The sequence below is a fragment of the Taudactylus pleione genome, unplaced genomic scaffold (genome assembly GCF_031769625.1).
Source record: "Taudactylus pleione unplaced genomic scaffold, aTauple2 ptg000286l, whole genome shotgun sequence".
NCBI lineage: Eukaryota > Metazoa > Chordata > Amphibia > Anura > Myobatrachidae > Taudactylus > Taudactylus pleione.
Window position 1 is genome coordinate 1,122,209 of NW_028284688.1, and position 16,552 is coordinate 1,138,760.

At 39.6% G+C, this 16,552-nt stretch overlaps 1 protein-coding gene across 1 annotated transcript in view; it reads right to left on the reverse strand.

Annotated features, from left to right (window-relative positions):
• The window catches only part of PTH2R (parathyroid hormone 2 receptor), a 496,129-nt gene that overhangs the window by 304,050 nt on the left and 175,527 nt on the right, over positions 1-16,552 (reverse strand). Inside the window, exon 5 of the mRNA XM_088482403.1 lies at positions 7,478-7,575. Coding sequence (XP_088338529.1) covers positions 7,478-7,575 — 98 coding nt within the window. The remainder of the gene's footprint in view (positions 1-7,477; positions 7,576-16,552) is intronic.

Below are 16,552 nucleotides of genomic sequence, written 5' to 3' on the forward strand. Positions count from 1 at the left end.
AATGTATCGGCGCATAGGTACAGGATTATAGATTGTGTATTAGTTAGACTCCATGTTCCCTAAGGGCTTATATGAAACACTTGGGGGCTCAAGATTTTTGCTGATTATTATATGCATAACACTTATTTTGCAATGTAGCATATGTCTCTTACAGTATTATATATATATATATATATATATATCCTTGTGTACTGCGCACATTGTCATTGCTCCAATGGTTATTTCTTTTTGCATTGGTGTTTCTCTATTAGAGCAGGCTTGGGCCAGTTGCTCTGGTGATGGTCTCCTGTTGATGACGCGGCTATCCTGTACCTCTGGGAATGTTACCGAATGCTGCACCCACGCTCTGTGGGAAGTTTAAGTTAAATCTGTTTTATTACACACTAGTCAAAGTGACGGGACATTGTAGCGCCCTTGAAAAGTTCAATTTGAGCGCTGAAACGGGTCACCCCCATAGGGGTGAGAAGCAGCGTTATCCTTTTATATATACTATTACACATTGGGATTGATTCACTACGGATTGCTATTGTGATTACACATGCAGATGGCTGATTGCTGCGTAGTGTGCAGGCATATGCATCGCAGTGCGTAGGCGCAAAGGCTTCACTGCAATCGTACTGCGATCGCAGACCCATCACAGAGTGATTGAATGGAAGTGAGCATTTGGGGGTAGTGATGGTGGGGGGCGTGGGTTGGCAAAATGCAGGCAGGCCAGTGTATTTGAATGCCGCTACTGGGGCATGCATAAATTAGCCACTGAGATGGCATACGTAGCTTGAGCTATTACTGCGTGTGATGAGGTTAGCAATTTCTAAGGTCAGGGCTGCTGTAATTCTGGAGAGACTGATGGACCGATGTTTGTGAAGGATTGCAAAGTATTACAGATGTGAGATAGCGATAGTGGGAGGCAGTGGGCGTCTCCTTGCTGGCAGTGCGACAGCATTGCAATCATTAGCATATTTTTGCAGCAGACCTGCGTTCGATTACGGAGCTGCTATCGCAATATCGATCTTTACTGAGTCAGGCCCATTGTCCCTGATGAAAGAACCATTATAGAAACGCTGGAACTATTATTCTTGCAAATGTTAAAGGCAGTGGCGTAACTGGGGGGGTCAAGCAGGGCGTGTGCCCTGGGTGCCGTAGGACTGGTGGCATGGGGGGGTGCTGCCGAACACTGTACCGTCCCGCCTTAGTTAGGCAGTGTAGCGCCGACCGCATTGTGTTCAGTCAGCACTACACATTTACACAGGACCGGCGCTAGGCTTCACTGCGCCGTTCCTGTGCTGCACAGCCAAGTCCCTTCCCTCCCCCTGAGCACTTACACAATAGCCCCAGGAGCAGGGTGGGAGGCGGGCTCAGGCTGTACTAACACAGACATCGCCTCCAGCCCGGCAGCGATGTGTGTGTTTACCAGCAGCCAATGAGAGTCATTGGCTGCAGCGCCCACTGCTAGAGCCGGGTTGGAGCTCACTCATGAGCTCCGCCTTCCGGCTCATGCAGTGGGTAATGGGAGAGACGTCATGATGTCTCTCCCATAATGCTGAGCGTGCCAGCCCGGGAGGACTGACATGCAGCTGCAGAAGTGGTGTCCAGAGTCAGAGCATGGTTTCAGGATCACTACTGGGGGTCTGCATAGGGAGAACCACTACAGGGGGCACTGGATAGGGGAGGTCACTACTGGGGGCACTGCATGGGAGGGACTACTGCTGGGGGCACTTAATGGGGGGGTCTACTGCTGGGGGCACCACTATATAAGGGGCTTACTGCTAGGGGCACTGCACTGGGGGGGAAAACTACTGGGGGCACTAACTAGGGAGGACCACTACAGGGGGCACTGGATAGGAGAGATCACTACTGGGGGCCTGCATAGGAGGGGACTACTACTGGGGGCACTATATAAAGGGCGCTGCATAAGGGGGGTACCACTTCTGGCGACATTGCATACTGGGGGTACTGTATAAGGGGCACTACTGGGGTTAAGGTGCATATGAATAGGAATGTTCTGAGTGACGATAAAGGGGTGTGTGTCATGTTGACACGCCCCATTTTTAAGTGCCCACGCCCATTTTTTGCCGCTTGCGCACGAGGGGGAGTGGGGCTCCATTTCCAAATTTGCCCTGGGCTCCAAATACCCTAGTTATGCCACTGGTCAATGGCACCTTTTGAGAATGCTATACCGCTGCTCTTCCCTTGTGTGCTTTGTAACCTGTTGGATGTCTCCTGTCATCACTGTGCCGCTGCTACATATGATAGAGGCATGCTTACTCCAGCACCTTAATAACTTTATACAGCAGACAGACATGTTCTACTTGTGCCTCTGTCATTTCCCAGGCAGGTGCTCACTTGCCTCCATGCCTCTGCTACCCCACCGGTCGGTCTCTACACTGTGCTAGAGAACTGCTACTGTGGTTTTGTGAATATAAGCTGCGGTTCCAATATTACGCCATAGCACTGGCTGTGGGACTCATTCTGTTTACACACGGACATGTTGGATTACCGAAATCAGATCCTGCTCCACCATCTCAGTATACAAGTTGAAGGAATGGTGAGCCTTAATTATATGGTCCGCTCTATCAATACAGTACTCTAGGAGTTACATCCCAGTGACTTTTGCTTAATCCACCTGATGAATCTCTATACAGTTCTCAGACACTTACAAACGTTTATTATTGAAGGTTACTGCTTTCCTTGCTTCTCCAGGATTGTATGTGACTATAGTATATTGCTAATTGCTGAGGTTACATATTGCAACTTGGTGCTGGACCTTTGCTATTTTTCTACATAATTGCATTTATACTGTCAGTTAATATCAAGAACTTGTTAGGTTTTGTGTAGTTATATCGGTTATTTGGAAAGTATGTATTTGACTTATTTATTACTCCCGGGAGTTGTTTTTGCAATTTCTACTTATTTGTGTTTTATTTATAGAATTTGTTTATATGTATTATTTATTTATTGAGTGTTTTCCTGTCTGTGGCACTGGCGCCTAGCTACTTTTTTGATTACATACAAAATACATTATCTGAGGTGAATAGGATTACACTTATCATTTTCATTAAATAGATGAAAATTGCATATTCAAAAGCAGGTTTAAGATGTAATAATTAATATTTAACAACATCACCCATTTGGAACAGGCATCATTTCTAAACATTGTGTCAAGTACTTATTGTATGTTGCATTGTCTTTCTAATGAAAGTGCTTCCTGTATATTTGTCCACACACCATTGGTGTATATACTGTATAATGGGAGCAGGGTGTATGGTGCACACAGACCACTGGGTCCAGGGGGGCCCAAACCACACACCTTGCACCCATATATAATAATACTCACTTCTCCAGAGTCCTGCATCAGTGCTGCGCAAATCACTTGGAAACTGCTGCTGCGGCCATTTTCCCTGAGATTTGCACATGTATGGTAGAGAAATAACCGTGCTGTGAACATGACACGGGCACCATGATTCTGGAGACCTGAGCATGTGTGTGTACTGCGAGAGAGGACGGAACCCGCACGGAGACTGTACATGAGCCCCCTCCTCTCTTAATCGGTCCTTGCCCACACACAGTGGACACTGTAAAATGTGAGTCAGTATTCCAGAGAACAGTGAATAGAAGTGAGTCCATATTAGTATTATTTAAGCATTTACGATATGGCAAATTTATGTCTTTATACAGATATCTAGTCAGTATGTATATAACATAATAATTATAATTGTGTCATATCTCCTCTAATCCATATAAACACCTTGTCTATACCGAGAGCCTGGAGCTGTTTAGGTTTTTCCTTTCATGTATCACAGAAAAACATTTTGTTGCTGTTGTTAGTATTCTGATTATTTATAATCCCTCGTCGCGTTTCTGATAGAGCGCACATACCTTAAGAACCTTTTCATGAAAGGCATACTTGTTATTCCAACATATAACTAATGCAGTATATTATTCCTGGTGACCACCGTGTATTATAGTCCTGAATTTGTCAGATTTTTCCATATCTGTCACTATTATTGCTTTTAGTACCCTTACACTATCTATAAAACAAACTGCAAGTACATTCTGTTATAGACTTTGTGTACTTTTAGTACTTAGCTGTAGTTTCACTGTCTGGCATTATTGTGAATTTAGCTTAAATCTCATGTAAAACATTAACTAACCCTCACCTACTATACCTTCATATTCTGATACTGAGGGGTCTATTTACTATTATTATTACCAGTTATTTATATAGCGCACACATATTCTGCAGCGCTTTAAGAGAATATTTGTCTATTCACATCAGTCCCTGCCCCAGTGGAGCTTACAATCTATGGCCCTCATTCAGAGCCACTCGCTAGCGGCAGTACGCTCATTCCGAGCGATGTTCGCACATCTGCGCATGCGTACGGTTTTTAGTACGCATGCGCGAACCAGTCAGTGCGGCCGAAAATCGTTGGTACGCAATATAGCGAGGGCCTGCTATTTTGAGTGACAGAATGAGGCGTATGTGGGTGGTAACAGGGGAAGGTGCTTGAAAACGGGGAGTGGAGATCCGAACGCAGGCGTGCTTAAAGGTCAAAACGGGCGTTTTAAGGGAGTGCATAATTAATACAGCAGCGTCATTGACCACGTCACTTGGTTTTTTTTAACTCAGAACTGCTCGCAAAATAGCGGTTGAAAACACCAACCACAAGAATAGCGAGCAGTTCATACGCTGTACGATGTACTCGATTAATCTAATAAATAGCGGACATGACGTATGGTGCGTGCGGCCAGGGGGCGTTTTTATCAAATAAACGAGCGTATGTTTTGCTCGCTCGTTCAGACTTAGAGGTGGGAACAGACTGCAATTTGCGAACGGATCATTTGAATAGCCACCCCTTGTTTTTGAACGAACGACCACAAATAGCGAATGGCTCTGAATCAGGCCCAATGTTCCCTGACACATGCTCACACATACACACCAGGGTTAACTTTTTTTTTTGTTGTTGGGAGCCAATTAACCTACCAGTATATTTACTAAGCCTTGGATGGAGATAAAGTACCAATCAATCAGCTCCTAACTGTCATTTTTCAAACACAGCCTGTGGCTTGGAAGTTAGGAGCTAATTGGCTGTTACTTATCTCAATACACTCTGGGCCTGTTTCAAGGTCGGTCGCAAGCACTCGCAACCGGGTCGATGGTGGCCCAGAGCGCATGCGCAGGACGGAGCCGGCTCCGTCGTGTGCATGCGCAAGACCCGGATAGCGACAGGCAATCTGTCGCTCCGGGTCTTGCACCAAAGGGGGCGAGCTGTCGATGTTGAGTGACAGCCCACCCCCTTTTGTGGGCGGGCTGGGGGGGGTGGCTGCCCAAATGGAGGCGTTCCCATGAGAACGCATGCCGTTTGGGGGTGCCCCCACTGACATCACGAGTGATGTCAGTGGAGAGATTCCGGCTCTGTTAGAGCCGATATCTCTTTGGGGCTTGTGGCCACGAGACCCTACCACAAGGGTCTTGTCGCAAGCCCGATGGTCGCGATGGTCTTGACCATCGCGACCATCATCATGGCCGCTCGCTATACCAGTGGGTGGCAACCTACAGCTATGCGAGCGGCCAGGTGGCCACTCCAGAAAAAAAAAAATAAGACACCCTGATTCAGAGCGTCCAGCTCTGAATCAGGGCCTTTATCTCCATCCAAGGCTTAGTACATAGACCCCTGAGTCAGAAGCAGCGGCGCCCGTGTGCATGTTTGGCTAGACAAACATCAACGACTTTATGCAAATACCACTACAAGCCCTTCCCTGGTGCACTGCCATGTGCCTGAATGTGCAACTTCTGACACATACCACTTGCTGCGTCTTTAGATGCAGCCATTGGTTGCGCCATCAAAACTTGCACCAGTACTAAGATAGCTGCAGAAATTCCATCTAATATGGCATACAATGCATGCATTAAATCGCTACTGTGACTCTGTATGAACAAAGGGCCTGATTCAGAGATGTGCGTTAATGCGATCGCAGCTGTGGTGTTCGCATGCAACACAGCAGTGAAAATATGCTAATGTCTGCAAAGATCACTTGAGCATAAGGACGCCCACTGCTGCTTTCTTACCTGTGTGTGACGATGAATACTTGCATAAATATTGGTAACATCGCCGCAACATCGGAGCCCATCTTGGCCTTGCGGCAGGTTTGCCTGTCACAGCCTTGGGAGCTCTTCAGACACGCAGAGCTGCGTATGCACTCTTAGTGGCTAATTTATGCACTCCCATGTAACGGCATATAAACGGACAGGCGCGCCTGCGTTTCTCAGATCACTCCCTGTAACCACCCCCAAACTCTGACAACCTGTCACTGGCTCTGTGATGGACTTCTATGTGCATCAGTGATCACAGTGCGTGCTTACACACATGTGGCATGCCTGATGGCAAACAATCATTTGATTGCGTGCGTAATCACCGTTACGTCCGTCTCTGAATCAGGCCCACTATCAGGATGTATGCGTGGTGGGACTTACCAGGCTCCTATAGAACACCATTATTATGTTTAGAATAGATTGCAGTAAAATAAAAACTTCAGTAAACCAATAAATTACTGTGATGTCAAAAGCATTATATTTGTAACCAATTCTACTAACCCTTCCTGTAATCCATATAAACACCTTGTCTATACCGAGAGCCTTGAGCTGTTTAGGTTTCTCCTTTCATGTATCGCAGAAAAACATTTTGTTGCTGTTGTTAGTATTCTGATTATTTCCAAGCCCTCGTCGCGTTACTGATAGAGCTCACATACCTTAAGAACCTTTTCATGAAATCCATACTTGTTAATCCAACATATAAGTATTGCAGTATATTATTCTATATAATGATTGGTAGAAACTTGTTGGTTTCTAAAGACATCTTATCTGATCTTTTTACTATTTGATACATCACCCCAATGATCCTTAGGGTAAAGGGTAACCTCACACCATAGCTCTCCTATGAAATTCTTTGTATGAATTCATACCTAACCTCCATAGATCACATTTTTATTGTGCTAGAATAAGAGGGTCAAAGGTATTTGTGGTGATGTTCTATATTACAGCTTAGTAATATGTGATGTTCTATATTACAGCTTAGTAATATGTTAATAATGTTTTGTTATGTGCTTGATATCTCAAGTCAACCAAATTTAATATAGTTGTATAAGTGATGGATTTAGCTCTCATTTTATAAATATGTGCTTAAGCCAGTGGGGTTATGGTATGATGCCTTACATTCAAATACATAATCAGGAACTTAATTCATTTGTTGGACATTTTTAATATATACAAATTATAGTTTTTAATTTTCCATTATTGACTCGTCAATAATTTTAAAATGTTTGTGATGTTGCACAAGACAAGATAAACTGTTAAAACATTTTAGATAATTACATTTTAACTAATGGTATTGAAAGCCAGTTGTGTTTATTATGTGGTCTCAGATGACAGTTGGCCATACCATGTAAGTTTTTTCATTATATAAGTGAAAAGAATTCATACCTGAAGTAGCCAATGATGAAAATAGCCACGGTCAAGGAACAGAATGAAATGGAGTATCCAACTGTATACATGACATAAAGACGTTCGAAAAACTCCCTCTGTGGACAAAATAAAATTGTTACATATTCATTTTGTATGTAGACTAAATAGTCCACCCTGGACATTACTACAATACTCGGTAAAGCTACTGTCAAACTAGAATTATACACTCACAAAAATATTGATGCTTTCAAATGTCATCTACAAGTTATGGCCAAACCACACCACACAAAGACGTCCAGCCCACTCATACTAAACAATTCTTTTGCCTCTGTGTTTTACAAAACACAAACATTTGGGAAGTACAGAGAATATGGAGGAATGAAGCAGAACAATCAATTTGAGAATCTCATCTTATACCTCTTTTCCACCAAAAACCCAGGTCCGACCTGGGTTTTTGGACATGGTTCCAACCCTGGTCAGGCCCAGGTCAGACCCATTTACACTGCACCTTTGATCTGGGTTACTCCCAGGTCAGCCCTGTTCACACTGAACTCAGGTCTGCCCTGCTAAACCTGTGAGGTCATAAAAAGTGGGAGGTTTATGCTCCACAACCACCAATCCGCTCATTTTAGGCATGATCTAGGTCAGATAACCCGGGTTGCACCGTTTACACTGCACCATTACCTGGGTCCATCCTGGGTCCAACCCTGGTAGCTACCTGGGTTAGATTGCAGGGTCACTTGACCCAGGTTATTTTTCAGGGACCCTTTTACACAGAGCTGCAACCCGGGTAGACCCAGTAAAAACCCAGGTTTTTGCTCTGGTGTAAAAGGGGTATTGGTAGAATTCAAGAAAGGAAGGTGTATGGTTCTTATTAATCTGTTTTATTTTCTTTTTACTTATAAATGGAGGTTGAGCTTGAATATCATTCTATAAACCTGGTCAATGAATTAACACCCTGCAATTGATTATAACAAAAACTTACAATTACCCAGATGTCACAAATTTTCAAAACTTCATATATCATAATATATGGTAGCGCTTTTAATTACACACATGATACAAACAATTCTGCCATTGCAGCCCCCCCCCAAAAAAATAAAAAATAAACTTTGCAAAACAACTTTGAAGACTACAAAGAATGAATATACCGTAGACAATTACAGGTTGAGTCTCCCATAACCAGAATGCTTGGGACCAGAAGTATTTTGGATATCTGATTTTTCCATATTTTGGAATATTTCCATATCATAATGAGATTTCTCGGGGATAGGACCAAAGTTTAAACACAGAATGCATTTGTGTTTCATATAAACCTTATACACACAGCCTGAAGGTACTTTTATACAACATTTGTTATAATCTTGTGCATTAAACAAAGTTTGTGTACATTGTACCATCAGAAAGCAAAGGTGTCACTATCTCAATCATGCTCCAAAAATTCAGTATTTCAGAATATTTTGTATTTCAGAATATTTGGATATGAGAGACTCAACCTGTATATCGATCACATCTTATCATATATTTAATTAGAAGATGATTTATAAGGAGGTGTGTCCAGAAACACTAATATCTGCAGTTCGGGGTTGAGTTTAACCCTGGTGGTTATCACAATGAGCTGTGATGAGAGTAGAGAAATAGAACTCTTATTGGAGAACCACTGATAATGCCAATTTTAATTTCTAGTCAAGAAATTCAGGTGTAAAACAGAAAAATGATAATGCAGAGTTGGCCTCTTATAATAGGAGCGCTAGGCCGACCCAACATGGTTTTATGTGTGTTAAGTATCTTGTCACTCACCACAGAGCAGAGTTTTTACTGAAATTGTGCTAAAATTTAAAACAACTCAGATGCCTTGTTCCAGTTAAGCACAAATAAGCTGCAATTTGTTAAAAAAAAAAAAAAAAGATTATTATTTTGTCATTTAAATGCCTTCCAATGTTCTAGGAAACATTGAAATTGGAGATGAGCGGTTTGGTTTTGGTTTGGATCTTCCCACCAAGTTCAGGACTAAGAATGGGGCAAAACATCATCTTAATGGACATCTGTGCAGAAATTAAATGAACAGGGTCACAAAAGAAAAACATTGCAAGGAAAAAGTAAATGTTCCGTTTGGTATGGTGCAATCATTACTGTATCTCACTTTCAAAGTCAGAAGAATCCTATACCTTAGATGAGCAGATGGAGACCCAGTATGGGTGCACACTAATATATGAGCAAACGTGCTGAGATACAGAATAATTGTAACACAGGAAAATGTGTTATTTCTTTAAGTGTGACAATGAGCTCCTGTCATCTTATGCATGTGTAATAATTACCTTACTGCAAAACACATAGGTGCAGGGACTAGTGACAGTGGAGCATTTTATTCCACTTATGTACTTAGACTTATTTATGTACTAAAACGCAAACTCACACTACCTCCTTATTTGGGCAAGTGTGCCTTATACACAGGGCCGACGAGAGCTGCGCTGGGCCCAGATGACAGGGGGCATGTCATAATCATGGGAGGTGTGTCCACGCCCCCTTAGAAAAAAAAAATATATATATTATTTCAGCGCCGCAAAGCGAGGCTGAGCACTGGAGAGCGGGATGCTGTGTGCCCCTCTGCCCAGTGCACAGCCAATGGAAGGTGCGATCAGCGTGATCACAGTTCTGATCTAATTGCAGTTCGGAATTTGGATTTTACATCTGAATTTCCGCTTTTGGATTGCGTAAATTACATGATTTTAGCTGTTTTTAAAACTTTATTTCTATTTTTTAATTTAAAAAATCCAGATCCAAAACCAAAACCAAAACACTTGAGGGTGGTATGCAAAACTAAATCCAGATCCAAAACCTTAAAGGAGATACAGATCCAACACCAAAACACGGGGGTCGGCGCACATTCCTACTTCCTATATTCATTTAACATTTTCATTTTATTCTAGAAAGCTGCTTACTTTAGAATAATTGTAGATATTACAAATGTTAAAACATAACCTTTATTAGATATGCATTTAAATAATCAAGTAGAATAATAAAATCAGTGAAGTAAAATAATAGGAAAGTAATGAAAATTAAAATAAACGGCTGTAGTAATCATTGTGTCCCAATAATGTAGTAGGAAGATGTATGTGTTTATTGTACCGTAGCTGATTAATTACTACATAAATTCAAGCCACAGGTGGCACTGTTCAAACCCTATAAGGAGAGACTAAACAGTTACTATATAGTATCAATCGTTCAAATACAATAGGATGAAATTCTCTTAACCCTATAGTCAATCTTTATTAGAATTTATTATTCATCAGGGGACTATTCTGTAAAGAATTATAAAGGGGTATGAGCTGATGTTCATAGTCAAAATAATCTGTGAGTAAAGAGGGGACTATAACTTCATGTTGCTAGAAATGTATCTCTAACATGAGTTATCCCCATAAATTGTAACAATGAGTAATAATTCAACAATGTCAATGTTACTCTCTCTACAGCACACACTTCCTCTTATGAAAGGTAACAGATAATTATATACCGTAGTTCCCGTGAATGTATATTACAATCACTAAAATTCACACTTCTGTATATTAAAGTCAGTTCATATAATGTCTGTTACTACTTGCTACAACATGAAGCTGATTGTCTCCTTATATATTATATATCTATGTCTGCTGTGCTATACATCTATTGTCCAAAATCAGGTATAGTAAAATTATATCTAAACATTCAACAGCCACAGCCGCGGTCCGTTGTTAGCTGCTGCTATTGTCAGCTGTTCTGTGCCTCGATGTATATAGTGACTGCAAGTAATAATGCTGTGATCATGCACCTATGTAGGAGGTGAATATTGGCTTTGCTATTAGGAAAATGTAACACATTAGACTACGGTCCGTTCAACTACTGTTATTATTGGCTTATCTGTGACTGGATGTTTAAGTTTGCTGTAAGCAGTATCTATGCCACTCTCACACACCATCTATTCATGCGGCTAGCAGCGGCTTTGCCATTAGTAATTTTCAACACACTAGATCACGATCCATTTCTTAACTGCTGCTGTTACCGGCGTGTCTGTGCATGATTTACAGCAAGCAGTTCTAATGCCGTGACCACACACCATCTACATTGAGGGTTAGTAGCGGCATTGCTATTAACAAGTTATAACACATTACAGCATATTCTCATTTAACTGGGCACAATATTATGATACTACAACCCCACGCCGACGCGTGTTTCGCTGTAGCTTTTTCAATAGGCAAACCGACTGTTACCATTCCCGGGTTATTTATATGTCAATCCACCAATCAGTATTCATCATTTATTTGAATGTGGACATTCAACATATATGATTGGTCTCCAATAGTTCATTAACAAAATTACATAATACTCTCTCTTCCTTTCTAAATATAGCAGATAATGCATTGCTAACCACAATAATAAATTAAATAACATGAATACATTACTGTAAAAGGAAAGAAGGTATAGTTACATGATTTTCAAATTGTATCCAGCTTTAAATACTGAAACATCCACTTAATATTTCACTATCATATCTCAATCACTACACATAATAATGTTAAAAATATTAAATTTCAAACAATAATAAATAAGTAATATTGTCCTATAAAGGTTAATAATAGCACCATTAATTAGTAATAACCAAATTAAAAATATACATTAATAAAAAAATTATCTAGTGATTGTTAATAAAATTATCAACTGTATAGTATGTAATAACAACCATTAATGGTTGGATCATATCATTAATTAAGTCTATATCCTTAACCCAATAATGTAAGATTAAATGTGAAATTTAACATATTTAAGATCTATAGATAATTAAAATTAGATAGTGTAAGGATCACAACCAAGTGACCAATATAAATAAATATCCAATGTTGTATAGTGTTTAATTAAAAAGTGTCATGATTATCTCATCAATAAATACATTGTATAAAGATTGTATAAAGAAACAACACAAATTAATAAGTGTACAAAAATAGTGGTACAATCTAAATTGAATGAATAACAATGTGAAGTAAATATTATATTATGATATCTATAAAATACAATAATATTAATAAGTGTAAATATAAAGTGATAACGAACAGACCAGTATAAGTAATTAAATAATAAATCAATACTTTAATAATATTAATTATATCTACATAAAAGTGTAGTGTATACCTAATATATTGATAATAGAGTAGGCATACCTTAATCTTAATCTAATTACAGTAAGTGACTTTATAATATATTTTCATAAAATGTGTTTCATAGATGATAGTTATGAGAATGTAGCTCATCTTCATTAATGTTCTCTAAAGATTTGAAAATGAATTCGAGGAGATTAGTAACCAAGGATTATAATCATAATTCTTAACAGGATCTGCCAAAAAATTACATAACTACTCTGAAGTAAAATTACCTTATTAGAACAAGTACTTACTCAGTATAAGTTCTAATATTCTTCAACAAACATGGCTACTTCATAAAGAGAGTTAAAGTCTAAAGTTATTGCAGAAACATTGAAAAAATTATATTTTCATTAAGATCTTTAGGTGTCACACTGGGCTTGATTCAGAGCCGGACGCTCTTTCAGAGCGCTCGCTCTGAATCAGTGCTCTCCCTCTCTTTTTTTAGAGCGGCCTCCTGGACGTTCGCAAAGCTGTGGATGACCACCCACAGCTATAGCGAGCGGCCAAAAAGATGGTTGCTATGGTCAAGACCATTACGACCATCGGGCTTGCGACGAAACCCTTGTGGTAGGGTCTCGTCTGCCGCAAGCCCTGGAGTGCTTTCGGCTCTATCAGAGCCAAAAGCACTCCCACTGACATCACTTGTGATGGCAGTGAGGCCAGACCCAGATGGTAGGCGTTCCCATGGGAATGCCTCTGTCTGGCTAGCCACGCCTCCGGCACACCCACCAAAGGGGGCGAGCTATCACTCACCATCGACAGCACACCCCCTTTGTAGCGAGACCCATAGCGACAGCTTGCCCATCGCTATCCGGCCCACTGTCCATTAGAAATATCTGTCTAGCTTCTTTTTTGAGAAGGTCACGAGTGGCCTAGCTGGATTTTCACCATTCCAAATGCCTGTAATCCTTTACTTTTACCTTGATGGTGCTTCATGAAGTGCCTTGCCATACTTGTAAGAGTCTTCATTCTCTTCTCATCCTTCTGTGCATTGTTGATGTTGTAGACATGTTCCATTATCCTCTTTTTCAGTTGTCTTTTGGTCATGCCCACATATATCTTGTTACATGGACAAATCAAACAGTATATTACCCCAAACGTAGAACGGTTAATGAAATCTTTGATTTCACATCTATTGCCATATCTATCTTTAAAGTGACTCTTCTTCACCATAAATTCACAGGCCTTGCAATGCCCACATTTATGGGAACCGGTATTTAATTATTTAGATTTCTTTTTTATAACAAAATGACTGTGTCAAATGGTCTTTCAGATTTTTCAATCTCCTAAAGCTTATATCAATTTGAGGACCTAAAATGGTCGTTAAGTCTTCATCTGTTTTAAGAATGTATAAATATTTCTGGAGGGCATATCTCAAATTTTTCCAGTGTTTGCAATAAGTTCCTATGAATCTAATTGGTTATTTCTTCATCACTTTCAATACTTCTTGTTTTTGGTACAATAGTGTGTCTCTATTTTTTGTTTGGGCGTCCTGATAAGCTTTGTTAATAATATTGTTACTATAGCCCCTTGATCTTACCTTCCTTTTAATTCCACCGCTCTTTTTTGGATTGTTACATCTGTCGAACAATTCCTCTTCATCCGAAGGTATTCTCCTTTTGGAACACTTTTCTTTGTTGCAGGATAATGCGAGCTCTGATAGTGTAGTATGCTGTTGGTCACCGTCTTCTTACAGTATACATCCATCTAAAAAACTCCTTCATCATTTATTTTGATGTTTAGATCAAGAAAATTAACCTGTACATGATCAATTGTTGTTGTTAAGTTTAAATTGAGAGTGTTGTTATTGAGTTTATCAATAAACTCATTTAACAGATTCTCTTCTCCTTCCCAGACAATGAAAATATTGTCTAGAAATCTGAGCCATAATGCTAACTCTTCAGTGTACTGGGAGTTTTCTTCTGCAAATACTATTTCCTGTTCCCAACAGCCTAAATACAAACTTACATATGTCGGAGCACAGGTACTGCCCATTGCAGTTTCCTGTACCTGCAAATAGTATTTCTCATTAAATAGGAAGTAGTTCTTAGTCAAGATAAAATTCAATAGTTTTAATAGAAAGATGTTACATTCTTCATCTCTTGCTTCCATGTCCATGAAATACTTTGCGGCTTTTAATCCTGAATCATGATTAATGCTGGTATATTATCTCGCAACATCGTATGTGGCAAGTATCGTGTTGTTGTTAAGGGGGATACCTTCTCTTTTCCCCAGTAAATCCATTATGTCCCTAAGATATGAAGGTAATTGGGCTACATACTGTCTCAGATGCTTGTCCACAAATTTGCTGGCTTTCTCCCCCAGGCTTCCTATCCCAGATACTATTGGGTGTCCTGGGGGGTTATACTCATTTTTGTGTATTTTATGTAACATGTAATATGTTGCAGTTTTATGATTCTCTACCCAAAGATAGTCCAAATCTGTTTTGGTAATCACTCCCTCTTTACAAGCATTATTGACCATGTTATGGTATATCTGCAGCAAATTTTGAGTTGGGTTAAAGATTAGTTCTTTATAGCATTCCACATCTGTTAGTTGTCTTTTGGCTTCTTGCAGGTACATTTGTTTGGGCCATGTAACAACATTTCCGCCTTTGTCGGAAGACTTGATTTCTATATCGTCCCAATTTTTTATTTTGTCTAAGACTTTATGTTCTGCTCTACTGAGATTTTGTTCTCTATATTTGTCAGACATAATATGGTCTAATTCTTTTGATACCATTTTGACATATACTTCCACTTGCGGACAAATTTTCATGTCAGGGGTGAACAAAGATTGTTTCTTCAAAATAGGTCTTTATATGAACTGACTTTAATTTAATTTTCATGTCAGGGGTGAACAAAGATTGTTTCTTCAAAATAGGTCTTATAAAATAAGATCTATCCTGACTGTCAGATATATCTCCCGCTAAATCCTCTAATATGGTGATTGCTCTATCATCATCTTTATCTAAAGTGATTCCCGTTGTAGTTTGTTCCAAAACAGATATAAGGGTGTCTTCTAATGGTTTTTTAAAGAATTTGTGTATGAGTAACTTCCTTGCGAAGAGGTTGAGATCTTTCTCCTATTCAAACCTGTCAAAATTCCTTGCTGGTGAAAATGATAATCCCTTACTAAGTAAGGAAATATGTTCCTTATCAAGAATTTTGTCAGACAGGTTTATTATCCTGAGAGTATCTTGTTGATAATCTACCTCCTGTAATTCCTCCTCTATCTTTGAAGTGCTTCTTCCCATTTTGTTTTGTTGTTTCTTTCTTTCTCTTAGATCTGTAACCCCCTCTACGTGTTTTCTTGTAATGGCTCCTATAGGTTCCTCCACTAATTCTGTACCTCTCCCTAAAAAATTCCTTTCTCCATATACTGCATGTGATGCTTTGTTGTCTGAGGATTCTATTTCTGAACTTGAATAGCCAATCCTGGAATCTTGTTTTCTCCTATATTTATCTCTAATCCAGTTAAAGATAGCATTGTGTGAATAATCCTTTTCATCTCTTGAGAACTTCCTTCTTTTCTGTTCAATAATCTGTTTTTCTTTTTGATATATTTATTTTTTTAATTTTTCAAATGTTTTCTGGAATCTTTCCAGACCTTCAAATAATTTCAGTTTTTCACCTAAATTTTCAATTTCTTTGGTCTGCTTGTCAAGCATGAGATTGTCATACTTGACTAGAATATGCATTAATTCCTGTGAACACACTAAAAGAGCCTTCTCACATTCTTTAGTCAGATCTTCTTTTGTTAGTTCATAGGCTGGAAGGACCTTTAGTCTCAAGCCTCTAGGGGTAAGATTGTTTTTTAAATAACTCTCAAAATTTGTTTTACTCCAGAAGGTTTTAGTCTGTTTCATCCATAAAAATTTCAATTGAAATAGATCATCCAGCCAGTTCTCAGTGACACC